General features: G+C 46.4%; 2 protein-coding genes and 1 pseudogene across 2 annotated transcripts in view; all 3 read left to right on the forward strand.

Annotated features, from left to right (window-relative positions):
- Nucleotides 1–1,288, forward strand: part of LOC149367637 (protocadherin Fat 4-like) — a 108,946-nt gene extending 107,658 nt beyond the window's left edge. The window contains exon 4 of the mRNA XM_089575189.1: nucleotides 1,185–1,288. Coding sequence (XP_089431315.1) covers nucleotides 1,185–1,288 — 104 coding nt within the window. The remainder of the gene's footprint in view (nucleotides 1–1,184) is intronic.
- A 2,178-nt stretch (nucleotides 1,289–3,466) lies between these two features.
- On the forward strand, nucleotides 3,467–4,476 carry LOC149367640 (uncharacterized; annotated as a pseudogene).
- Nucleotides 4,477–18,873: 14,397 nt separating this feature from the next.
- The window catches only part of LOC149367641 (uncharacterized), a 203,387-nt gene continuing 194,512 nt past the window's right edge, over nucleotides 18,874–27,748 (forward strand). Inside the window, exon 1 of the mRNA XM_089575214.1 lies at nucleotides 18,874–18,995. Coding sequence (XP_089431340.1) covers nucleotides 18,874–18,995 — 122 coding nt within the window. The remainder of the gene's footprint in view (nucleotides 18,996–27,748) is intronic.

Below are 27,748 nucleotides of genomic sequence, written 5' to 3' on the forward strand. Positions count from 1 at the left end.
AGGGTGGAAGGTAGTGAATGGTTTACGGGTAGGGCATCCTGCAGGGATGGTTGGTGGTTTGTGCAGCTTCGGTAGGGTGAATATAGGCTGCTTGGTGTTGGTTGTCGAAGGTGGTTGGAGGTCTTCCGGAGGCTGGAGCTTCTGGATGATGAAGATGGGTTGTTTTGGGGCGGGTGAAAAATGTGGAGCGTTACGTGGATGAAGGGAAAAGGTGAGCAGGCAGTGGGCGAAGGCTTTTGCAGGGTAGCGCCACCGCACAAAACCAAACGGACAAATTTTTAGCCAGTGATGGTAGTAACGCTGAAGGAATAAAAACAGTCTGTTTGGATCGATTGATAATTCATATTTTTCGGCGAATCTGGGGAATGATTGGCCGTCGGCGTTTACGGTGAACCTGGCTAGGCACCAGCTCAACCTTGTGTGCTTGCATGGAAAAGCAGACAGAACGGGAAGACCTGAGCTGAAAGTTAACGACAGGTGTGTGCGGGCACGTCGACATGATCATGTTTTGAATTATTCGCTTACGTTACGCGCAGTACGCGCTTTTTCGGCCTGCCTTTACCGAGGCATAGTATATGGCCGTTTGTTGTGCTGTTCGTTCTCAATAATTACGCGCCTAATTTTAGATTAACTGCATTAGCCGTATCGTTTTGCTCAATTTTACTCCGGCATTCGCTTCTTTGTTATTATTTTGTGCTACGCTCTTATCCCTTCGCCCGCACCACTGCTTGTTTAGAGGAGCAGGAAGAATATAGAGCTGTAGAGCACAGCGCCGCCAAGGTAACAGCTGATTTTGCACCGAAGGGTTTTATGCGCAGTCCATGTAGGCGGATTTAGAGCGTAGGCCGTCAGCATGCGGTCACGTGACCTGTTATGGATTCACTCTCACTTGAAGGTGGCGCGCCGTCATGTGCCGAGCACCTGTTCGTGCGTGCGCTCGCTGGGATAGTTTTGTTCGCAAACTATGCAGGTCTTACCCTTTACTGTAGACTGCTGTAAAAGACAGACAGCACCGGAGCGACAACACCTGCCGTGATAAGCACGTTCTGCAGTATAGCGTAAACTTTTGACTGAATTTTTTTCCCACTGCTTCATCAATCAAGAGCTGTAGTCTTGTATCTGACAACTCGGGAGCATTCGTCGTTGGTGTCTGATGTGGTGACATCACAACTGCCCTCTTTCAGGAGACACCTGTGACGTGGACGTCAGCGTGTGCAACGGCACGGTTTCCTGCTTCAACGGAGGATTATGCGACGAAGGTCCGGGCGAGAGCTTCACATGCAGGTAGCACTCCCGATGAAAAATCAAGGATGCCGTCGGCTACGCCCTCTACATGTCGCGCCGGGCAGGTTTTGTAGTATTAGCGAGTTCTACCTTAAGGGTATAGGGGAATAGGTGTGCGCCGGTGCGCAAAACAGTAACACCCCTCAGGTTACAGCACTGCGCGTGCGCACTGGCGTCCCGCTCTTCCCTATCAACCGATTCGACAGGGTCCCCCCAGTTTTTAAACTTACTCCTTATTATTAGGTGGTGTTTCGTTCCGCTGTGTCTGACCATACAGGCTGGGCGAGTGGACTACCCGAGGTCCACAAAGTGCAAGAGGGAACTACTAGCCTCCGTCTGTCTGAATGCATTCATCATTGGCAGGCGCTCATCTTTCCTACCTCCATGGCCTCCGCGCCTCGCCAGCTGTGGCTGCGATTAAGGCGTCCACCGAGAAATCAGACAGTCACTGCGCCATTTCCTTTCCTCAAAATATGCAGCTGCTGGTTCAATGCCGCGTTGACGAGGTGCGGAGAATAGGAGTCTACGACCGATGTTCGCGATAAGTGTGCATCGTGGAATGCTCGTAGATTCTCCATGGATTCTTCATGCAATCAAATCTTAACAATATTTTAGCCGTGCAGAAAAGGGCTCTACGCATCATGGCCAATGCATCCTACACTGGACATAGTGACCCTCTCTTCGTTGATATAACGCACAAAAAATTCGAGATATGTACACATATCGACTCCTGCGCGAACTCTTTTTTGGTATAAATAAACATCACATTACTTGACATCGCTAATTTACGTTTAAACGTGCCCGCTTACAGTACACGTCCCTCTGAAAAGTGGGAGGTTAAAACACACAGGACAACTTATAGTAAACAAATGCTTAAGAACAATTTACCGCGCCTACTAAATTTTCTCAATGAAAATGGCTTCAGTGTCGAAAATATGCACCCCTCAAATTTTAAGACTTTCTTGAGTTCATGGGGTTTTGACCGATTATGTAGTGTGTTGTAACAGTTCTCTTTCATCTTATCTTCTATGTATATCAGAGTGAATGTTTTTCCGGGACATGCGACCTGTGTATGTTATGGTTTTTATGTTGTCCTTCTCCGCGCTGCCACATGGAAGTGTGGTTGAGGGCCTCTCAACCTGCACTGTCACAGCTTCTGTCTCGGCCTCCTTCATTTTGCAAAAATGGACATTAATAAAATAAGAAAGAGAAAGAAAGAAAGTGGAGGTTCTTCATTCCGACGGCAATGTCGAAAGCGTGTTGATATCCAAGCTGAACGTGCTGCTGGCTCATAAAACAGCGAAGCCCAACGTCAAAATAAGTTAAAATTAGAGACTAATACCCCTGTTTATTAGAGACTAATACCCTTTATTATAAAGGCGAGCGAGCCGGTAAAGGTCGCATTATCTTAAAGTACCGGTGTCGGTGCTACACGGCGCAGAGCCGGCCTTTAGCTGCTTTCTTCTCGTGCCACCAGGGGGCGAGCACTTTCGGTTTTGTTTGCATGTTGGCGACAAAAAATTATGTTCAGTTAGCATTTTTATTTTGTATTAGTTATTTTTGCACCCAGAATGTTTTTTTTGCAAACTCAGGCAGCGGCCCAGTAGCACAATTTATAAAACGAGGTTTTAGGTAAATGTAGCCTTGTTCGTGTCTATCCCAGCCAGCATGGACCGCTTTGCTTGTTTTGTTATTCATGCGCCTATCCGCCAGTGTCTGCGGTGACATCGCGCAAAATTTCCACAGTTCTAACTTTCATGTGCGAATACAGCAAGACACTGCTAGTTTCTAGTTAACAGAGTGTCTCGCCTGTGCCTGTTGTGTGTTGAATTGTGTTTGTTGCGAGCGTTGTACGAGTGCCGCCATGAGTGACGAACGCGAGCAAGTGCGACGAAAATGCGAGATCGTGCTCGCTGTTGCAGCCATTGTGTCATCGCAACTAGATATCGAAGCTGCACATGCGCAAGTGCGTGCTATTGAAGAGCGGCTCATCGCAAACAACGCGATACTAACTATGCTCGCAGCGTTGCCACCCTCTATGCCTCGCGAAGTCTGGGCGTACCCGAGAATCGGACGGTGGTTCGAGAACACGTTGCCAAATCTGGGAAGCCGGAATTTCCGGCAGTCGTTTAGAGTTTCGGAGACTACATTCCGGTACCTAGTTGATGCTTGCCGGCCAGGAATGGAGCGCCAACATACAGCCATGCGCGAGGCGATTCCAATCGAAAAGCGTGTTGCAGTGGGGCTTTGTTCTTCGGCAGAGGACAGGACTGTTGCCCACTTGTTCGACATAGGGAGGTCCACAGCCAACATAATATACCGAGAGTTCTGCTAAACGGTAGTGAAGGTGCTGGACAGGCAGTAGATAAAGATGGTGGCGGAGGATGACATGCCGGAACATATTATGGAGTTTCAGGCTGTGTGTGAATTTCCCCAAGCTATTGCGCTTTGGATGGCTGCCACTTTCCAGTCTCTCCACCTAAAGAACACGCCAGCGATTACTACAACTACAAGGACTGGTAAGTGCTGAAAGCATAGAATAAATATGGATGTGTATTCATAACTTGCGATAGAGCATGTTTTTTTCATAAATGAAATTATATTTGCAGGTACAGTGTCATCCTGCTGGCCCTTGTCGACCACAAGTAAGCCTTCAGATTCATCAGCGTTGGGTCTCCAGGGCGTTGTCACGACTCCCATGTGTACCAAGAATCGGCTTTGGCGAAGGCTGTTTCCAGCTCCATGTTTAGAGCACCCACCGCTGTTATTAGTGGCACTGCAGTACCCCCGTTGATACTATGTGATCAGGCCTTCCCACTAACGCCAAACCTCATAAAGCCTTTCCCCAGCTCAAGCACATTACCAGACCACAATAATTTCAATTACCATCTTTCCAAATCCCGAAGAATAGTTGAGAATGCCTTTGGGAGGCTTAAGGCTCGATTCCGCTTCACAATGAAGAGGATGGAGTGTGACATTACAAATGTACCGACTGCAATACATGCAAGCTGTGTGCTTCATAACATCTATGAGCATTTCAAAGACTCCGTCTCGCAGCAGTGGTTGCGTGAAACAGAGATGTACAATGGTATTTTTGAGCAGCCGACACATGCTACAGATGTCCAGATTGGGACAGGAAAAGAAGTTCGAGATGCGGTTGTTCAGTTCTGTAAACAACTGGGACACAGCTAAGCAGGGCACAAGAATGTTGCGCAGCTATATTCCATTTCATAAGGTGTTTGCAGCACTACGAAAGGTAGAGCTCTCTCGTCAAATCAGGATGGAGCGCACTACGTTAGTGTATTCCTACACGCTGTCGCACTGCCAATTACTGATAGGTGGCTCCATCCATGTGAAAGAAAGCGTACTAATAGCTTCTTCATGTCATTCATATCAAGCGTACTTCATGTCATTCATATCAAAGTAGAAGGAACACAACCAAGAATCATATCCCCGTTCCTTGTACCGAAATGCGTGACAGAGGCCTTCTACCTTGACTACGAGGTATCCAAAATGACCAGTGGTTCCTTGCTGCTCGAAGTGCGTGACACTGTGCAGTACTCAAAACCCTCATTGTTCCCATAGGGGACATCCTTCTATCCGTCACTTTCCATCGATCTCTAAGCGCTGACCGAGGCGTAATCTCTGAAATTGATTTTTCCACCTGAGAGAAAAAGAAATATTTGAAGGGCTCCGCCAACAAGATGTCATAGACTTTCATCAGATCAAGATCTGGAGGGTTAATATGAAACTAGACAAAAAGCAGCTGGCCTTCATATTCACTATTAGCACACTGCCTGACTCCATCGAAGGATACTTGATAATAACTATCAGACCATGTATACCCAGCCCACACAGATGTTTCAATTGCCAGGGGCCTGCCCACGGCTCACACAGCGGTCGCGGCCGCAAAACTTGCGCGAAGTACGCTTCTGTGAATTGTGACGCTTGCCCGCGCTGCGCAAACTGTGAAGGAGACCACGCTACATGCTCCAGAGCGTGTCCGACTTGGAAGAAGGAAGATGAACCAATCAGGTTTAAAACTAGTGAAACATTTGATTCAGAGAAGCAAGAAGGGAATTTGCTCTGTCAAACAAAGACATTCTCCTTGGCCGCAAAAACAAAGTTCGCCGATGTAGTGGGAAGGCGCGGCACACCGCACCAGGCTTCGGTACTTGTCAAGTCTACTCCTCTGGAGAGGAACGCCGCTAGGGGGCCAGACGAAGAGAACGCCCTTCGCAAGTGCTCCTGCCTCGACTCCTCATTACACCCGGAAAACATCAACGCAGTAGAAAATGGAGTACTCCATCGCTTTCTACTGATCAAGCGAAACCCGTGGATACCCGCTTTACATCCGTGAGTCCAGATTTCACCATTTTCTGCCCGTCGGAAAAACCAAGGCAGAGAACGCCGCGCTAAGCCTAGGCGGCGTCGGGCCGTCGGCCCGAAGGAACGCTGCTACAGCTCACGCCGCACCCGTGAGGATGGCTGACGCTGACGCGGCGGCGTCGGTCGGAGCCACGGCACCGCTCGAAGAGAATCTTCAAAGCGACGACAACGCTACCGACAACGCTATGGACCTCTCGCAGAAGAGAACAATCGACAACGGGGGATGGTTCACTGCCAAATACCAGAACTCGAGACTGATTGCCGTTCCGGAGGCCGGGACAGACGCGGCGGACAATTCAGCGCTGAGCCAACCCAAACTCAAGTGGAATCCCGTTCGGCGAGAGAAGCTACCTCCTTTCCCAAAAAACGACTTCAAAGTCATCCTTAGACCGAAGAATGGACTCAACATCAGCGAACTGATGTTATAGCACGCATCAGATGGCCCGGGCTATAACCAAGGCATGCGGAAAACAAGACATCTGCAACGAAGGCAGCTTCCTTATACGGCTGCGCAACGGATCCAACATCGCTATACTCAGCACGCCAAGCATGGAGACTGCCAGTGCTGTGCAGTGTATTTTGAGTCTACGCTTTGGTGCAAAGAACTATGCAGTGACAGCTTACGTGGCCGCGCCGGACAATTCGTGCAAAGGTGTCATTCATGGAGTGGACGCCGGGACCACGCCAGCTGAACTACTATTACATCTTCGGGTACGTACCCAGGGAGTCAAAATACTTTATGCAAGAATGCTTGGCAAATCCCAAAGCGCGGTCATTACCTTCGAGGGAAAGATCGTTCCGCGATACGTCTATTATTACGGCGGCGAGATACGTTGCTCCCTCTATCGATCATCGCGGCAAGTTTGTTATACATTTGTTATGAAACGGAAACAACGCTACGGGAGAAGGTTATTGAAGACGTCTTCAAGGATAAGGTGGGGGTAGATTGTGTTTCAGTAGCGAGAATTCACAGACTGGGGAAGAGACCCACAGGAAGGCCCGTCATTGCGTTTTTCCAGGATTACACTGAAAAACAAGCCCTCATGAAGAATGCTCACAAACTGAAAGGATCAGGAATATCCTTGCAAAATGATTACTGCGCAGACACGCTGCGCAAGCGCCGACTACTTTGGAACAGCGCGAAAGAAGAAAAAGATAGCGGCAAAAAGGTCTGGCTTGTTCATGATAAGATTCGCGTTGGCGGCGACTTGTACATTTGGGACGACGTACACAACACACGGAAACTTGCAAAAAGGGATGACACAGAAATGAGACTAGAGCACAGAAATGACACAGAAATGAGATTAGAGCAGGCAGAATAGCAATCACGGTCTTTCCAGTTTCGGCTGCTTTCACTAAATGCCCAAAGCATTGTCAACAAAATAGACAGACTGCAAGATCTTTTATTAGTATATGATCCTCATATATGCGTTATTTCCGAAACCTGGTTGCATGACGGGGTGCAGGATGACGAAATAATTTCGCCAGGTTACCAACTGTTTAGAAGAGATAGATTCTCCCGAGGTGGTGGCGTCGCAGTTGTAGCAAAAAATAGTGTTGATATAAGAGAACTAGATCAGATTGATAACCACGAAAGCTTGTTTTTGAATGTCTCTCTCTGGGGTTTTTCATTCATACTGTGTTCTGTGTACCGCGCACCAAATGCTGATGATCACTTTATGCAGAAATTATACGATCACCTTTTGAAATTCAGAGGAAAAAACTTAATTATAACTGGTGATTTTAATCTTCCTCAAATAAAATGGAATAACTGGAGCTATGGGCACAGTCCTTCCTGTGATATACTCATTGATATGATGCTAACTTTTAGTCTTGAACAGGTTATTACTGTTTCTACCAGAGGAGACAATATTCTAGACCTCTTATTTCTCAGTGAAATTTTCCATGAAGGAACCGCTGAAATTGATGCAGGCATTTCAGACCACAAAATAATTTCTTTTTCATCAACAATCAATGTAAATAGAAGAAAACAACGAGAACGAATTAAGGTTAGGGACTATGCTAAAGCAGATGATACATCAATTATCGATTACTTAGACCTATACCTAAATGTTGTCCATGATGATGTCGAGCTTTCATGGCAAAAGTTCAGGGACATAGCCTCTTATTGCATTAACAGATTCATTCCACTGAGAAGTGTCAAGAAACCTCCATCAAACCCGTGGATAAACAGAGATATTATCCAAACTAAGCGAAAGCTAAAGCGAATGAAGAAACATAGCAGGCAGAGTTTGTCTTCCAAGAAATTGAAAACTCAATTACTAACAAAAGTGAAAGCAGCCCGAGATAAGTTTTTCAGTCATGATCTTGCTGATTTTATTTCACATGCTCCACAGAAGTTTTGGCGTTTTTTAGGTCAATCTAAACAGGCAATTCATAAAATTAAGGTTAATGATGAAATAATTGAAGACGCTTCCAGTATTGCCGAACACTTCAATGATTATTTTTGGAGTGTGTTTTCTGACCTGGATGAATATGAACATCATAACAATGATAGGTCTTTTGTACACGACATTGTGATTTCCAGGCAAGGTGTTTTGGATATGCTCTTAAAAATTGATGTCAGGAAATCTGCAGGGCCGGATAATATACCAAATGCTTTTTTACGAAGGTATGCGGAACAGATATGCGTTTTTTTAACTGACTTTTTCAAATTATCATTACAATTAGGAGAAATACCATCTGACTGGCGTACCGCAAGAGTTGTTCCAATTCATAAAAAGGGTGACCATCTTACAGTATCCAATTATCGTCCCATTTCTATAACGACCACTTGCAGCAAATTATTAGAGCACATTGTCGCAGGCTTTATTCGTCAGTTTTTGACAGACCATAATGTCCTTTCTCCATTACAACATGGGTTTCGAAAGGGACTGTCGACAACAACTCAACTTGTGTCAGTTGTTCATGAAATCTCTCAGGTGCTTGACGCGTCCGGGCAAGTCGATATGCTCTTTTTTGATTTTAGTAAAGCATTCGATAAGGTTCCACATGGAAAATTACTCCGCAAACTAGAGCGCATTGGTCTCCCTACAAATATTATAACATGGATCCAGGCCTACCTCCGTCATAGACAGCAATTTGTTGAAATTAACAAATGTACTTCCAATATCCGTCAGGTAACTTCTGGTGTGCCGCAAGGCAGCGTATTAGGACCACTTTTATTTTTGATCTATATTAATGATATAGTCGACGTAATTCCTGATGATGTCTATGTTAATTTATTTGCGGATGACTGTGTCATTTTTAGAAAAATTGTTTCCAGGAACGACAGCAATTACTTACAGGAATCAGTTAATGCTATCCGTGATTGGTGTGAACTTTGGTGCATGGAAATCAATGTAAACAAAACAGTTTTGCTGCGAGTCACACGGAAAAAAGAACCTACTGTATTTTCTTATGTACTTAACAACACAATAATATCTGAGGTTGAAAAATACAAGTATTTGGGTGTCACATTCAATAGTAAACTCTCTTGGTCAAACCATATTTCCATTACATGTTCAGCAGCATTGCGCAAGTTGTGGTTCTTGAAAAGGAAACTTAGAAATGCACCTGCAAATACCAAAATGTTAGCATACAACACATTTGTCCGTTCCAAACTGGAGTATGCAGCAGTTGTATGGGATCCTCATACTAAAAAGAATATAATGAATTTAGAGCGTGTTCAAAGGAAGGCTATGAGATTCATCTTCAGTAAATATAAAAGAGAGGATTCTCCGTCTTTAATAATGCTTGCAAATAAAATCAGTACGCTGGAAAACAGGCGGAAGATAAGTCGTCTCCAATTTTTACATAACATTATAAATGGAAAAAGCGCACTTCAGTGGCCTCATTGCGTAAAACCTCTAAGTTCACGCCAGACAAGACACAGACATAACCTTTCACTTACGCCAATATTTTCTAAAACAAAATCCCATATGAATAGTTTCTTTCCGCGTACTATTCATGAATGGAATTCTATACCTGTCGAGGTATTGCAGTCACAAAACTTTGCAGAAGAGCTAGAAAAACATCTTTCTTCCATAAACTAACTGAAACAAAAGTGTTCACAATCTGTTGTTTTCCTAACTCCTTCACTCTGTCATGCCTTTTTTTTCCCCCACGAAACAGTTCTGTTGTTTTGAGTAAAAATTGCCCGCCTGTTTGTTATTTCACATGTGCCACTCTTCATGTTTTGTTAGTTATTGTGCTGGTGCCAGAATGTACTCATTGAGTAACACTGCTACATCCAGCATTATTTTTCGTTAGTGTTTGTTGTTGTTTTGCATTGTCACACTTTTTACTGTATTGCCCCTCCTGCTAGGGCCAGTTTATTGGCCTGCAGTATCAATAAATAAATAAATAAATACATGCTTAAAGGCCGGACATAGGGCGGACGTATGCCCGACACCTAACGTCGTCGTCTGCTCTAAATGCACCGAGCCAGTGATCGAGGACGGACACTCATGCGAGCCCAGGAAATTGCTATGCACGGAAGCGCATCCTACAGGGGCAAAGGACTTCAAGGAACGCCTCAGGAAACCGAGACCACGGACGAGAAGAAAAGAGGAACCAGGCGGCGGAGACAACGGCGGACGTGGTCGGGCCCGGAAACGCTGGTTCAGCGAGGTTTCCAGTTCGAGATTCAAGTCCAGATCGGCATCGAGATCAGGGTCAAATTCGAAATCGGCGTCCAAAACCCGGGAGGATCCAGAAACCAAAAAGAAGCAGCAGCAGAAGAAGAACACACCAGAAAAGGAGCAAGCAACCAGGGTGAGCTGGAAAGAGCATCTTTTCTCTTCCTCTCCCACTGCTCCAAAAAACACAAACACACAGAAAACAGTGGTAGTTAGCAACGCTAATGGGGAAGCTAACGAGGAAGTTCAAGAGCTAAGACTAATAATTCAGACGCTCAGGGAAGAAAACGCCAAGCTGAGACAGAAACCAAACGATCTGATAGACGAACTAAAGGCCCAAAGAACAAGGCAGAACAACACTAACCCGCAAACAGACGAAGATCAGGCGACAACTATAGGGCGGCAGGAATTTACAACTGCAATGGTTGCTGTTAACAATGCACTGGCAAATCTTAGCAACCTCATCTCCAACATCCAAGACGAGACGCGCAAGGATAGAGAGCGTCTAGTACAATTCACAGCCATGAAATCCAAAAGATGGCCCTATAACAGGCCATCTCAGTATGGCGAGCAACCGTAAACGCTCGGTCAAGTTGGAAACCCTCGAAATATGGCAGTGGAATTGCCGTGGGATCCGCCGAAAGCAGGGTCTTCTTAAACAACACATCACAAATTGCACCTCTCCGCCAGACATAATTGCCCTACAGGAAACCAGCTGCTCACTCACTCTCGCGGGGAACTCCGTCTACGAAGGGCAGGGGCAAAGCAAGGTCGCCACGCTGGTTGCGAAAGCAGTCACCGCAATGAGACACGACATCAACGGAACGGACATTGACCACGTCCTTATGGAAATCATTACCTAAAGGAGAAGCCAAGAAAGCACCTTCCTACTTAACGTGTACAGCCCGCCAAGCCAGAGGAAAGCCAATTTCAGCTACCTGCTAGGCAAAGCAGAAGAAGCAGCAAGCAAGAACGGTATCGTTATTCTGGGGGACTTTAATGCCTGGCATAAAAGCTGGGGCTACGTTCGGGAAACCCAGAAAGGTAGGGATCTAGCCAGGGAAGCTGATCGTAGAAGGCTCGCCCTCATCACTGACCACATCCAACCCACGCGAGTGAGGAACAGCATCAACCGAGATTCGTGCCCAGTCTTATCATTTGTCGGAGTGGTAAGGCACGCAAGATGGGAAAACGACGGCGAAACTCTAGGCAGTGACCACTACATCCTGCGCATCCATATAGAAACCCTCCCGATCAGGAGACATGACCAGGCTAGACTGACACAACTGGGAAGCCTATAGGAAATCCAGGGCACCGTCTGAAGACGCTGAGATCACCGACATAAAAGGCTGGGTCGCAAGAATCAAGACAGACTGCCAAAAACTAACCCGGAAGGTCGCCCTCCCTACCAACACACCCGAGGTGGACAAACATCTCTCACACCTTTGGGACGCCAGACTAAAAAGATGGAAAAGGCAAAAGCATAATAGGCGGCTCAAGCGTAAGATCGCTGAGGTCACCAGACAAGCCGAAGAATATGCGACGGAGCTCTCGAGGCGCGACTGGAACCAAAAGAACAACGAATTTCAGTGGACTCTAGGTTGGGCCAAGACATGGGCCTTGCTAAGGGCTCTCTTAGACTCAACCACGACAAAATCCGAAACTCGTAAGACGACCCAAAAGATCGCGCACCAGTTCCAAGGCACTGACAAGGAAATGCTACAGAACATCAAGCAGCGTTATATCGGCAATGCAACACACGCCGACAGCGGCTTGGCATACACGGGCGAAGCGAATCCCGCTCTGGACGAACCCCTTACCATAGGATAAGTCAGACACGCTGTGATGTCCGCCACAAAGAACACAACACCAGGGAAGGATGACATTACCAATGCCATGATAAGGAATCTGGATCACAATTCAGTCAAAAGATTCACGGAATTCGCCAATAAACACTGAGAACACGGGACCCTCCCGGACGACTGGCGACATGCGGAAATAGTAATGATTCCGAAGTCCGGAAAGACTCCAAATCTGGAAAATCTTAGACCCATTTCCTTGGGTCTTGGGAAAAGTGTACGAGTGAGTTGTGCATCACAGGTTGCAGACCCACCTTGAGGACAACGAAGTCATGCCGCACACTATGTTTGAATTTCGAAATACCTATCAACACAAGACGTTCTACTGCAGATCAAGGAGGTGGTGCTTACTACCGTCCCAAAATATGGAGAAAACATCTTGCTCGCTCTCGATCTTAAAGCGGCCTTCGACAACGTCAGTCACAGGGCTGTGCTGGAGGGGCTCAGCAAACTAGGTTGTGGGCAGAGAATATTCAACTATGTGAAAGCCTTTCTGACTAACCGAACCGCTACCATTGCAATAGGAGGCATTAGGACTGACACCTTCAACACCCCCGAAAAAGGAACACCGCAAGGCTCTGTGCTATCACCTATGCTTTTTAATATTGCAATTGTAAATAGGAAGACGCTTAGCAGTCGGAGCAACAGAACCGATGCGCGGCGCGAGGCGAGAAGACGACGATCGGCAGCTGAAGCAGCAGATTTATTTTTCCCCAGAAAACAAAACCAAAGAAACAAACAAACAAAAAATCTCAAAAACTCTCTATGCACCCCTCTTCTTGGCCGATCCCCCTCTGTGGGTATGTGCCATTCTATGAGGTGAACAACCACAACAACAACAGACGCGCGGCAAAAGCATCAACTGTTCTGGGACCGGACCTGCCCTTGCCCACTCTAACCGGCCTTAACAACCAGTCATCTCTTGCCAATAAAGGCCGCTACATCTTGGTGGAGGCTGCGGGATTCCGTCCTGGAGCTACGTAACCGTACCATCACTACCCCCATGCCTGCCAACGCCAACCAGACAGCCAGCTCCTCGCCGGCACCCGTTGCTTGCCATGGTGCGGTCCGCCAGCGCGACCCTGCCGTCTTTAGCGGCACCGACGATCACGACGTGGAGGATTGGTTGTCCTCTTACGACAGGGTGAGCGCTCATAACCGTTGGGACGACACTATAAAACTCACGAACGCCATCTTCTACCTAACCGGCGTCGCCCACCTTTGGTTCCAAAACCACGAATCAGACTTCACCACCTGGACCCAATTTAAAACCAGCTTCACCGACCTCTTAGGCCGTCCGGCAGTACGCAAACTTCGCGCCGAGCAGCGTCTTCGCGTTCGCGCACAGCAGAGTGGTGAATAATACACAAGGTACATGGAAGATGTCAATCTCTGCAAGCGCGTCAATGCGTCCATGGCGGAGGCCGATAAAGTTAAACACGTCCTGAAAGGAATCGAAGACGACGCTTTCAATATGCTTGTGGGCAAAAACGTCTCATCTGTCACCGATATATTCGACCACTGCCAAAACTACGACGAGCTCCGCCGACAGCGCGTTTTCACTCGGCAGCCCTCTGCACAGACAGACACAGTAACTAGCCTCAGCATGACGACAGAGGACAGCTCGCTACTGCTCCAGATCAAGCAGTTTGTCCGTGAGGAGGTTGCGCGGCAGCTTTCGCTTCTTCCTACTATTTCGGGTCCATCTACCCTGACTCCCACACTTAAGCACGTGATCCGGGAGCAAGTGTCCGAGGCCCTGCCACCGGTTTCCTCCCAGCATCCCGCCGCTGCGCCACTTACCTGCGCCGAAGCAGTCAGGCGTCCCCGGCCAGACACGTTCATTTCGTACCAACATCCACCGCAGTCGACCCCATTTCGTCCTGCCCGGCCACCACCGCAACGTTTCCGTCCATGGCGGACACCGGACAACCTGGCCATTTGTTATGCCTGCGGCATTCCTGGCCACGTGATGCGTCACTGCCGCCGCCAAGTTTTGTCCCCTGCTGCGGATACCGACCCTCGAGGTTACGCCTACGCCCCTTCCCAGCCTTTTCACCGCACTTCGCCTTCTGAGACCATGGGTTCCTCCGATCACAGCCCCTCTATTCGCCGCCGTTCTCTATCTCCGCGTCGTCGCTCGGTTTCCCCGATGCGCCGTCGTCCCTCTTCCCCTTCGGAAAACTAGTGCCCGCAGTTCCGGAGGCAAGAACTGCGTGCTCGTCGCCAAGCTCAAGATCTCGACTTTCTCCGGCCAATCTGATCACCGTTTCTGTGGAGGGCACTAGGTCTCTCTACCAAGTTGCTGCCAAACTACCACGGACCCTACCGTGTCCTTGAGCGCACTTCTCCCGTCACTTACATCGTTGAGCCCGTGAAGCCATCACCCGATTTCCGACGACGTAGGCGCGAGACCTTTCACGCTTCGCGTTTGGAGCCGTATTACGACCCCTGCGTTCTGTTGACTCCCTAAACCGCCAGGATGGCTCTTTTTCCCCCGGGGGTAAATGTAAAGAGGAAGACGCTTAGCAGTCGGAGCAACAGAACCGATGCGCGGCGCGAGGCGAGAAGAAGACGATCGGCAGCTGAAGCAGCAGAGCAGACGCGCGGCAAAAGCATCAACCGTTCTGGGACCGGGCCTGCCCTTGCCCGCTCTAACCGGCCTTAACAACCAGTCATCTCTTGCCAATAAAGGCCGCTACACAATTTATTTATTTATTATACCTCAAATGCCCCAGTTGGGGTATTACATGAGGGGTGGGCTTATTACAGGCGTTATGTTATTCTTTCGATGAATGACTTGAAGCGGTCTGGATAGATGTGGCGAACTGCTTCGGCAGGAAGGTGATTCCAGTCCTTTGCTGTCTGAACGAAAAAAGCGTTCAGATGCGCAGTGGTATGTGCTGATGGCGGGTAGACTGCTTTGCCGTGGTTAAGGCGGTGAGAGGCTCGATGTGCAGGGACGATGACACAGCTTCCAAGTGATGAGTGGTAAAACTTGTGAAAAAGGCATAGTCTGGCTATTTTACGTCGCGAATCGAGGGATGGAAGATTAGATTGCAACTTCATATTAGTGACACTTGAATGATAGGAGTAGTTCGAATGAATGAATCTTGCTGCACGATTTTGAATGGATTCGAGGGCGAGAGAAAGATTTGTCTGATGAGGGTCCCAAACTGCACATGCGTACTCCAATTTGGGACGGACGAGTGTTATGTAGGTAAGCTGTTTTATAGAAGGAGGTGCTAGACGCAGGTTACGACGTAGAAAACCGAGCACGCGGTTGGCGTCTTTAGTAATGTTAGAAATGTGGGAAGCCCAGTTCAGGGAATTAGAAATGGTGACACCAAGGTATTTATAAGATTCAACAGCGGAAATTACAGAGCCAGAGATATAGTAATTTGGTGAAACAAAGGACTGCCTGCGATGAAATGTAATTAACGATGTTTTATTAGTGTTTAAAGACATGAGCCATTTGTTGCACCAAGATTCGATGTAGTCCAGGTCTGCTTGCAATATTTCGGGATCGCTGGTGTTAGTGATAGGCCGGTAGATTACGCAGTCATCTGCAAACAATCGCATGTTAGAAGTGATACCAGTAGGCAAGTCATTAATGTAGATTAAGAAAAGCAAAGGGCCGAGTACTGTGCCTTGTGGCACACCAGAAACAACGGGGTGCAAGGGGGAGGAGTGTCCATTAGCATGTACGAACTGTTGACGGTTAGTGAGGAAGCTTCGTATCCAATCAAGAATGAGAGGGTTAAGGTTCAGTCGTGAAAGTTTAAGAAAAAGCCGTCTATGGGGAACTTTGTCGAAAGCTTTCTCAAAATCCAAAAATAATGCATCCACTGGTATGTTAAGGTCTATGTTAGTACTAACGTCATTAATGAAGAGAGCTAGTTGAGTGTCACATGACATACCTTTTCGGAAACCGTGCTGACAAGGATGAAAGAAATTTACTGATATAAGGAAATTGACGATGTGAGAGTAAATTACATGTTCCATTAACTTCGAACAAATGCTTGTGAGGGATATGGGACGATAGCTCTTGCATGAAGATGGCAAACCTTTTTTTGGTACTGGAATCACCTTGCCTACCTTCCAGTCCTGTGGCACCACTCCAGATGATAATGATTGCTGAAATATGTACGAGAGTATTAGGCTTGTAATATTTTTTGTGTTCTTGAGTAGTTTGGAGTTGATCCCGTCGACACCGGCTGAGGATGAGACCTTAAGGTTGTCTATTAAATTCTCGATGCCAATAGCGTCAAAGGTAACGGCAGGCATGACTGGGTGATTGTACTGCGGGAAATCTGGGAGGTTATCATCAGGCTCATTAGTAAATACGGATGAAAATACGGAATTTAGAGCTTGAGGCATTGCCGGATCAGGAATAGGATTGTTGTGTTCGTCGAGAAGAGATAAGGGATTGGATTGGGTTGGGTTAAGAATTTTCCAGAATTGTCTAGGATTTGTGAGTAGCATATTAGGCAATGTATTTGAATAGAAGGCGCGCTTAGTTCTAGTGATCAGTGATTGAAGCGTTTTGTCAGTGGTGTAGTATTTTTCCCAAGCGGAAGGGGTGTTTAAGCGTTTAGCTGTTCGATATTGTCTTTTCTTTTTGTTGCTTAGGCGCTTTAATGTAGTGTTGAACCAGGGGGACATTGATCTTTCGGTTACGGTTATAGTAGGAACATGTGCATCGATGAGTTCGTGCATTTTGTGCTTGAAAAGCGACCAGTTGGTTTCAATGGAACGAGTGGTGAAATCTGCTAGATACGACGTGCTAAACTCAGATAACTTATCATTTAATTTTGCGTAATCCCCTTTATGATAAAGTGTTAGTTTCTTCTTAGCTTTTTTGGTATGAGGTAGCTGGCAGTAGATCGAGGCTTGTATTATTTTGTGATCACTAATGCCACGTAGATACGTAAGGGAAGATATGTTGTCGGGGTGGGAAGTGAGCACTAAGTCTAGTATGTTCGCGGAATGGTTATCTTCTCTAGTAGGGATGGAAACAAGCTGGGATAACCCGAATGTAAGGCATGCATTGACGAAATCGCTTTCGGCGTTATTTTTAGCTGTTGTTAATGTGACGTCAGACCATGTGATAGCAGGAAAGTTAAAATCACCAAACAGGAAAATGGAGGCTTGGCGGTATGACGATGTTAAAAAGTGAACGGCGTTGTAGAAGTGTTCAGAAAACGAGGGATCTGCGTCTGGGGCTCGATAGAAGGTTCCGATAATAATGGGTGGGTATGAGATGTTGCATATTACAAACACGGCTTCTAAAGAAGAAGTGATGTTAATTAGAGTGCAGTGGAGGGAGTGGTGGGTAGCTATGAGTACACCACCGCCGCGCCTATTTTCGCGATCACGCCGGAAGATATTGAATTCGGGAAGAAATGAAAGAATTTCTGTGTCGTGGATGGTTGAGTTTAACCATGTTTCGGTTAATATGATAAGCTTGCTTTCCGTCGTGCCGATTAGGCTACGAAGTGTGTCAAGCTTGGGTAGTAAACTTCTGATGTTAGTGTACAGAAATGATACGGCATTCGTATTATGAGTCGTGCTGGTGTTGCGGTCTAGCTACGGGGTTATTGGGACGACTTTCTGCATAGTATGGTTAAATATGTACGCTTTGTTGTTGATAATGAGTTTGTTATGACGCAGCTTAAATGTTTTCGGTTGTGCCTTTCCATATTCGACGAGATGTTTCCGTGCGGTACGGGTTTTCAGTGAGTAGTCCTGGCTTATGCGGTAGTCCGTGTTCTTCAGCTTGTTCGCGTTTGAAAGTATCTGTTCTTTAGTCTTGAAGCGTGCGAAGTTTACTACAATAGGCCTAGTTTTGTTAGAATCAAATTTTCCCAGCCGGTGCGCCCGTTCGATGTCCGTAGGTGTAATTTCAATGTTCAGTTTAGTACTACAGAAATTTACGACTGAGTCCTCAGACTCCGACCACGTTTCTTGTTCTTCATCGGTTAGTCCAAAGAACAAAAGGTTAGAACGACGTGCCCTGTCCTCCTGATCGTCAAGCCTGCTTGTTATGGATGATATTTCATGCGCGTTCTCCTCAACGAGCGCCTGGATGTTTTCGACTTGAGATTTTAGTGCTGGTATTGAAGAAAACTCGCTTTCAATATTGGATAGCCTCTGCCTGATTTCGTCAAGTACTTCATCGTTCCGTGAGAGTTTAGTTTTCATCGATTTCATTTCGTTTAGTATAGAGGTTTGCCCTTCTCGGATTTGATTGAGTGCCGCCATTATGTCATCAGACGCTTCAGTTGAGGATGTACGCGTGTTAGGGCCGGGATTCAGTTCTACGTCGCCAGCTAGTGCTAGCAATTCGAACAATACATGTGCACAGTCGCGAACAATATCAATGCAACAACAGGGGCTCGGCAGCACTAACAAAGCAGAATAGCGCGTACGCCGTGCGTACAGAGAATGCTGGTTAATTACCTGAAAGGTGAGAAGATTGCCGGTGTAAGACGACCGCATTGCAGTTGTGCTGCCGAGCCCACTGAAGGGTGAGATGGAATGGGGGGCGTTTTTAAAGGGTCTGGGTGATGTCGCTCTCGATGCGGAGGCCGGGTTGTGACAGGCGGATGGCGACAAGCTCGGCGTCGGTGTGTCCAAGAGCGCCACGGGGCAGCGGTGCAAGGAACTCTGTCCGCTGGATGGTTCGAATGACGGACTGCATGACGAGGCAGGAACTTCCGCACGGGCAGCGCACCGATCAGTCCATGGCGCAGAAGCAGCAACACCGAAACCGCCGGTATCGCTCGGTGCTGGCGATAGGGCCAGAAAAAGCACCTGAAAGGTGAGAAGATTGCCGGTGTAAGACGACCGCATTGCAGTTGTGCTGCCGAGCCCACTGAAGGGTGCGATGGAATGGGGGGCGTTTTTAAAGGGTCTGGGTGATGTCGCTCTCGATGCGGAGGCCGGGTTGTGACAGGCGGATGGCGACAAGCTCGGCGTCGGTGTGTCCAAGAGCGCCACGGGGCAGCGGTGCAAGGAACTCTGTCCGCTGGATGGTTCGAATGACGGACTGCATGACGAGGCAGGAACTTCCGCACGGGCAGCGCACCGATCAGTCCATGGCGCAGAAGCAGCAACACCGAAACCGCCGGTATCGCTCGGTGCTGGCGATAGGGCCAGAAAAAGCACCTGAAAGGTGAGAAGATTGCCGGTGTAAGACGACCGCATTGCAGTTGTGCTGCCGAGCCCACTGCTGGCGGTTCAGCAAGGGCGCTCGAAGAAATTGAAGGAATCAGGCATGCCATCTACGCAGATGATATCACAATCTGGGTGACAAGGGGATCCTTAGGAGAAAAACGAGAGCTTCTTCAGCCAGCAGCAGACACGGTCAACGCATACGCCCGACACTGTGGACTCGCACGCTCCCCTGAAAAATCCGAGGTGCTCAGAGTCTACAGACAAGGGTATGATCTGCAAAACTCCATACATATCTACATAGGGGAAACGAAGGTTCCGGAGGTATCGAAAGTTAGGATCCTCGGCATGTGGATCCAAAGCAATCGTCGTATTGATCACACGATCAGACAGCTAGCAAATACCATAGCACAGATCACCATGATGATTGCAAGAATTTCCAACAGAAGAAGAGGTATGAAGGAGGAAGACACATGTAGGCCCTCGTGGTCAGTAGGATCTTATACGGCGTCCCCTACCAAACACCGCTCGAGCAAGAAAAGGAGTAGTTAGAGGCAATTCTTAGAAAAGCATACAAATGCGCTCTCGGACTACCGGAGAAATTCCTTAAACTGGGCATAAACAACACAGTACAAGAACATATCGAGGCCCACCTTCTCGCGCAGAAAACAAGACTGATGCTGTCCGCAACAGGCCGAAACACGCTGCGGTTGCTGGACATGAGGTACACTTTGAAAGAAATCAACAGCACAGCGAGCGTACCAAATGAAATCAGGAGGATCATTGAGATCAGTCCGATTCCGAAAAACATGCATCCAGATATACATAAGGCGAGAAGAAAGGCAAGATCTGAATTCCACGAAAGAAGCTTCGCCGGGGAAAAGACGTATTATACGTTGACGCAACAACATACAGACACCGATACGGCTCGGTAGCCAGCGTGGTGGATCACCAGCTCAGGGAAATCAACTGTGCTTCGATAAAAACCAACAACATCCTCGATGCTGAGGAAGCAGCAATTGCACCCGCCATAAACCCAGCAGAGTGACGAGCCCAATGCACACATCATTACAGACTCGCAAGAGGCGTGCAGAAGATACAGCAGTGGACGCATATCCACTGCAGCCATTCACATACTCAAGGCGAGGACAATCACTTTTACGAGATGCTTCATCACGTGGACACCAGGCCATGAGGCTGTCAAAGGGAACTAATGTGCGAACGCCAATGCCCGAGCATACGCCAACCGGGAGGCGTGCACCGAAGGGGAACTGGACGCAGTCACTAGACGGTATGGAGCCATTTTAGAACACCAACGAGCCCTCCGGAGGACCTACCCTCCTCCCCACAAAGACCTTAGTAGAGAGCAGTCGGTTGCCTGGAGACAACTGCAAACTAATACCTACCCCAATCTGAGTTTACTCAATAAAATCTATCCTTCCACATATTTTCTTTTACATATGACAACAAATTCCCGCTATGCGGTGAACACCCAACGCTTTACCACGTTACATGGGCCTGTCAGAAAATGCAGCCAGCGCTGATAAACAACACACCAACACCGGAGCAGTGGGAGGCTGCGCTGTCCAGCTCGAAGCCTGAAGAGCAGCTCAAGCTGATCGACAGGGCTCGCAAGACTGCAAAGGCCGCTGGGGCCCTGGACTGAGGGCTCCACCTACGCTGCGAGAATAAACCCTTATACAATAAAATTTTTCATTCATTCATTCATTCATTCATTCATTCATTCATTCATTCATTCATTCATTCATTCATTCATTCATTCATTCATTCATTCATTCATTCATTCATTCATTCATTCATTCATTCATTCATTCCTCTGAAGAGGTGATGGACACGAACCGCGGCAGCTCTGTGCCGTCCACGCCGGACGGACGCCGGGGCTCCGTGGATGAGTAAAAGAAAGCAAGGCTGTGAGTACGGGAACAAATATCTAATCTATTTTCCTCCTTTACACATATAAATAATATGGCGTTCATAGTACACTGCAGCTGCAGGGGACTTTTGAGAAAGTTACGCGACACGGAAGAAATCTTTGCTTCACTGCCTCCTGTCGCCGTTTGCACACAAAAATCAGCCTAGGTATCCAGCATAAATATTTGCTTAAGAAATACAATGTTTTCCTCCGCGATCGAGAGCAGGCGAGCAGCCTCTTGGGCGGCTTCGCCATTTTAGTACAAAGTGGAGTCGGAACTCATGACGAGAAGCTTAAAGCTACATTAGTGCCCATAGCGACCGCTTTGGTTGCATATAAAAAGTATTACAGCATGCTTCGTTAACCTAGAGCCACACCTGAAAGTAACTCACAATGATTTACAGAACCTTTTGGAGCAACTGCCAGAGTCTTATTTGTAGTTAATGACTTGAGTGCACGTTCCTCTTTTTGGCGAAGTCATCAAAGAGATACCAGAGGTCAAAGTATAGAGAGTTTTATCCAGCGTAGTTTAATGAACTCTGGTAAACCCGCGTATGCTGCCAAACTAGAGGGAAAAATGAGTTGTTTAGATTTGGTTTTTAATTTGCCATTGGTGTTCAGCGATTTTAAACGGGATGTTTTAGTCAAACCCCATGGAAGTCATGACCTGCCAGTTTTTATCAGCTAATCACCCTCACCTGCAGTCATCTCAACAGAAGAACGCCGCTTAGAGCTTCATTTAACTTACTGGGCACTTTATAGCCAGTGTACATAAGATATATTTAGAAAATGCTATTGTTCATGAACGGAATGAATAAAATAAGGCTTGTATCCTTGGTGCTGCACGTTTAGCTAAACCGCAGTCATGAGGAGTTGCACGACAAAACTTCAGTGTAGTGCACATAAGAATTTAATGAGGCAAAAAAAGACAAAATAAAGCACGGGGTGTCTTTCGTAGGTACCCAACATATGAGAATCTGTTAAATTTTAAAAAGGCGAGAGCTAAGGCGTGGTGTATGAGTCGAAATGTCGAAAAAAAAAACTTTCGGCCAAAGTTGTGGGTCGTCCATAAAGAGCTCAGTAATTGAAAACGAGCTGAAGCAGGCTGATAAATTAAATAGCAGGTACTCTCCTTTCACAGCCCTTCTTCTGACAACTCCTGGTACACAACAAAATACAGAGGAAATGGCAGACATGGTAGGGAAGCATTTCGCTACTGTTTATAGTTCCTAACACTACAGACAGAGATTTTTAAACTACAAAAAAAAAACAGCTGAAAAGAAAAAGAGCTTCCAGCATGTGGCAGCACTAACGAATCTTTCAATAGTTTGATTACCCTCCAAAAAATACAGCGCTTTAGGCCGGCAAACAGACCGCTGCGTGCCCCCACGAAATACGTCATGAACTGCAAACTTCTTTGAACGCTCTGCAGAAGCACTTTCGAAACAGCAAAATATCCATATTAGGAATGTTACCTGAGGCTTGCAAAAAAAAAGCAGTGATTCTACCATTCTTGAAAGCTGTAAAAAAGCAACCTGCCCTGGCAATACAGGCCCATAGCCCTTAGCAACTACCACGCTAAATCTTTCTAAAGCGTTCTGAACATAATACTGATTATCTGGAATCTTGTGTACATTTTGACCACCACCAGTGTTGTTTTTGAGAAGGCCTGCTCATCAGCTCATCATCTTGTCCGCCCTAAAATAGTCAGTGAAGCATTTATACACAGAGAACACTCCTTGGTTTCTTTTTGATCTGGAAAAAGCATACGACTCTACATGGAGTTCGAGATCATATGAGACCCAGGATACCTAGCAGACCCTAGTATCCGCGGTAAGATGCTGAACTGATTTTTATTTGGCACGCTGCGCGTATAAATACATTCAGGCACCAAAATAGAAAACAACGCATAGAGCTATTCATGCACCAGGATCCCTGCAAGCAAACACAAACTAAGATTTGCGATTCAGGAAGCGAAGTTCTTTTTGCGATAAAGACACTGATGCAGCACTTACACATGTATCACCATACTTCTTGATATTCGAAGCCTCGATAATTTCCCGGCACAGCTGGTCTTTGTTCCTAGCAACAACTCGGCAAAAATTAAACTGTGGGGTGCAATCACACTCACGGCAATGCATGCTAAGGTTACGAGACTCTTTGTTATCTACATGGTTTCGGTGCTGCCTGAGCCTATCATTTAAGCACTGTCCAGTCTGGCCAATATAAAACCTATTACAAGTGAGAGGAATGGAATACACGACATTTTTTTGACACTTCACAAATTTGCATTCATGGTTTTTGGGGCAATCGGGGGAAGTTTTCCCTGGGTTGTTGACACGCGTACACAAGCTTGATAACTTAACGGGCGCGAAAAAACAGCATCCACGCCGACTCTTTTACCAACACTTTTCAAATTATGTGATATCTTGTGGGTATAGGGAATGGCTGCTACTCGCTTACTTGTTTGACGTTCAGAACTGACGGAGCATTTCAGTTTCTTCAACAAAACTTCGGCCACAGAAGAAAGCACGTGAAGCGGATAGCCACTAGCAGTAAGCCTCTCTACCTGGTTACTAAAGCTGCGTTCGGTTAGATGTAGACAGGATTTTGTAAATGCACTCCTGAAGCTTGACATGACAATTCCTCTTTTAACAAGCTTCGAGTCCGCGGAACTGTAAGGTAGCAACGGTTTATTAGCCCTAGGCTCGAAGGACCAGCGCACACTGCAAGGTTAAAACTTCAGGCTCAAGTCTAGAAATCTAATTATGTCCTCTACAAGAACTTCATGAGTTACGTCCAAAGGGGAAAGAACAACGGAAAATACACCACAAACTTTGGACACTTCCCTACTAAAAACTTCGCGGTCACAGGTCAGCAAAACAAGATAGTCATCCACAAAGCGACAAACTGCCGCAACAGCTGTGCCATTTAAGCGGTTACTTAGCTCTCTGTCAATCATTGCTAAAAAGAAATCACTCAAAATTGGAGCAATGCAGGAACCTATGCAAATGCCCTTCTTCTGGATATACGCGCAGCGTGCCAAATAAATGTCAGTTGCTAGTTCAGCGCTGTGTTGTCCATTTCCTCCTTTCTTCCGCTCTCTTCTTTGGCCTTCGGCCTTGCGCTGTTTCAATCATATCATGTACAACCAACTCGCCCATCAGCTCGTACTTTGATGCTGAACTGCTCTGTAGATTCTTATATGACCGTTCATTTTAGGTATGCCTGGGTTCAACTCTTCCAACGAACTCTGTTCATGCAAAATGGATAGTATTTTAAGTACTACACTTGCTTTGCGAAAATTCAATTCAACTCACCTTTATCTTCAACATTTCACAACGTTGATGGTCTCCCAGGCAATATCTGTAGCAACAGCTTGACGAGGCCTGGGAGCCGTCGGCAGGTAACGCTGACAGCAGTACAAAAAATTCTATACAAAATATTGTTACGGGGTAGTTCCGCTTGGGATTGCAGAGAGCGGACACGGAAAACAGGATTTAAAACCACAGGCGTTTACTGCAGGCACCAGCCGACACTGCTCGACCGTCGTCTTCTTCACAAAAACTCAAGAGCTTCTTCTTCTTCCTTCCTTATGCATGCACCGCCTAATGTAACACTACCCCGCCGGCTGAAAAGCACCGCCCCGGTGCGTACTAGCGTCCAAACCAGGGTCCGTTTAGTACGGCTTGAGGCGTGCAACATGGACCGTCTCAGTGCGAGGTGTGGAGGTATGGCGTGCGAGATGCAAGGGCACAATTTTGTATGTCACTGGAGTCACTTGTCGTAAAATACGGTAGGGGCCTGTATAACGTGGCAAAAGTTTTTCCGAGAGGCCAACGCGGCGAGCTGGGGTCCAAAGCAGCACGAGAGAGCCGCAAGAATACTCGGTGTTGCGATGACAGGAATCATAGCGACGTTTGTGGGAGTGCTGGGAGGCGGTGAGTCGGTTGCGAGCAACAACGCGGGCAACGTCAGCTCGGGCTATGGCGTCACGGGCATATTTATTTATTTATTTATTTATTTTATTTCGAATACCCTCAGGGCCCGGGTCGGGCGTTACAGAGGGGAGTGGAATACTCAACATAATTAAGATAAAAGCACAGGCACATATATATATATATATATATATATATATATATACATATATATACACATATATATAGGGGTGTCAAAAACAGTGCAAAAATAGTAAGGAACACCAGAAGGTAACAATAAACATCCAAGAATTCAATACAAGTACTACAAGTAAGGAACACCAAAATATAACTGTAGAACACAATACAAGTAGTAATACGGGGGTAAAAAATAAATAAACAGTGCGTAACGATTAATCAGGAACACCAAAATGAGCTTTTAAGGCATTTTTGAACAATGTAACATCAGTAATAGACACAAGATCTTCGGGAAGGTGGTTCCACTCTGTTATTGAGCGCGGGAGAAATGAATTATGAAAGGTATTCGTGTGGCATGCGAAAGATCCAATTTTATGACGATGGTCCACGCGATGTGACACATAAGAGGGCCGGTGGAGTAAAAGATTGTGAAGTGTGTCGTGGTAGTATATTTTATGGAGCAAACAAAGTCGCTGTATCTGACGTCTCAAGGAGAGTGGAGGTAGGTGTAATGTGTTTTTCATGTTAGTTGTGCTGGCAGTACGATGATAATTACTGAGAATGTAGCGAGCAGACCGGTTCTGAAGAGCTTCGATGGTTGTTACCAGATGATCAAGGCCGGGATCCCATACAGAAGCAGCATACTCAAGCTTTGGACGGATAAGTGTTTTATAAAATTGTAATTTAAGAGATGAAGAAATGTTCGCAAAATTACGTTTCAGATAGCCTAGAGATCTGTTAGCGTTGCTAGTTATATAGTTGATGTGCTGTTCCCATGATAATTTGGATGAAAATAAGACGCCCAAGTATTTGTAAGATGTTACCTGTTCAAGCGGGGAATCCTGAAGAATATAAGAAGAAACATTAGAGTTAATTCGAGATACATGCATTAAGTTACACTTGTTAGAGTTAAGAGTCATTAACCAATCCTGACACCATGCAGTTACTGCGTTAAGGTCTGATTGCAGAATCTTTTCGTCATTAGGATTGGTTATTTCACGATAAATTACACAGTCATCTGCGAAAAGGCCAGCGCGAGATTGAATTTTGGTGGGTAAGTCATTTATGTAAATTAGAAAGAGCAAGGGAGCAAGAACGGAGCCTTGTGGCACGCCTGAATCAACGGGGACATAATTGGAGTCGATTTCGTTAATCGTTACGTATTGGGAGCGATTAGTAAGAAAACTTCTCAACCATGCAAAAACGTTGGGATCCAGGTTAAGTTGGTGTAATTTAAAGAGGAGTAGAGTGTGTGATACCTTGTCAAAAGCCTTAGAAAAGTCTAAAAATATGCAGTTGACAACACCGCCGTGGTCGAGGACGCTGTGAAGAAAGTGAGTGAAAGATGCCAGCTGCGTTTCACATGAATAATATTTTCTGAAGCCATGTTGGGAACTATGAAAAAAAGATTGAGAATCAAGATGGGTAGCGATTTGGGATGATATGATATGCTCAAGAATTTTGCATGGAACACATGTCAAAGATATGGGGCGATAGTTTTTAACATCATGCTTGTCACCATTTTTATGTGTGGGAACCACCTTCCCTACCGCCCAATCATCAGGAACCAAGCCGGTGGATAAAGATTGGTCGAAAAGTTTTGTTAAGATGATAGATGAATAAAATTTGGTGTTTTTAAGGAATTTTGACGTGATACCATCAGGACCAGAAGCAGAAGAGAGCTTCAGGCAATCAATAATCTTTTCGACACCAGCTGGATTAACTGTGATGGGAGGCATTGGCGATAGCGGAGGTATGTCGAACAGAGGTTTAGGGACGTCTGCATGACTAGAGAACGATGCTGCAAAAAAATCGTTGAATGTAGAGGCACATTGTTCATCTGTTAACGGTAGACCATCACTGGAGTTAATAATCATCCTATCGCTTTCAGGGCCTTTTACTGTTCGCCAGAACTGTCGAGGATTTGAACGTAGCAGATTGGGGAGGGTGTGTTGAAAGAAATAGCGTTTGGATTCCCGTAAAGCGCGACTGTAACTAGCATTCGCGGTGCGATAAGCTTGCCATCGCTCTGATAGTTTTGAGGTTTTAGCTAGGCGGTATAAACGCTTCTTTTTATTGGCTAGTCTTCCGAGAGCTTTATTATACCATGGTGATTTGGTGCACTTAATTACTCGTATGGGGATGTGCTTGTTGATGAGCTCGGCTGTTTTGGTTTTGTACAAGTCCCAGTTTAATTGTAGGCTGCGACGTTCAAAATTTCTCAAAAATTCGCCACAAAAAGAAGATAATGCACGATTAATTTCGTCGTAATTTCCTCGGCTGTAATTCCTAACAATCTTCATTTTTTTTCCTGCTCGGGGGGCAGGGAATCCGAGCGTAAATTCAAGGAGT

The sequence above is a fragment of the Amblyomma mixtum genome, chromosome 1 (assembly GCF_055824585.1).
Source record: "Amblyomma mixtum isolate Tamu chromosome 1, ASM5582458v1, whole genome shotgun sequence".
Classification (NCBI taxonomy): Eukaryota; Metazoa; Arthropoda; class Arachnida; order Ixodida; family Ixodidae; genus Amblyomma; species Amblyomma mixtum.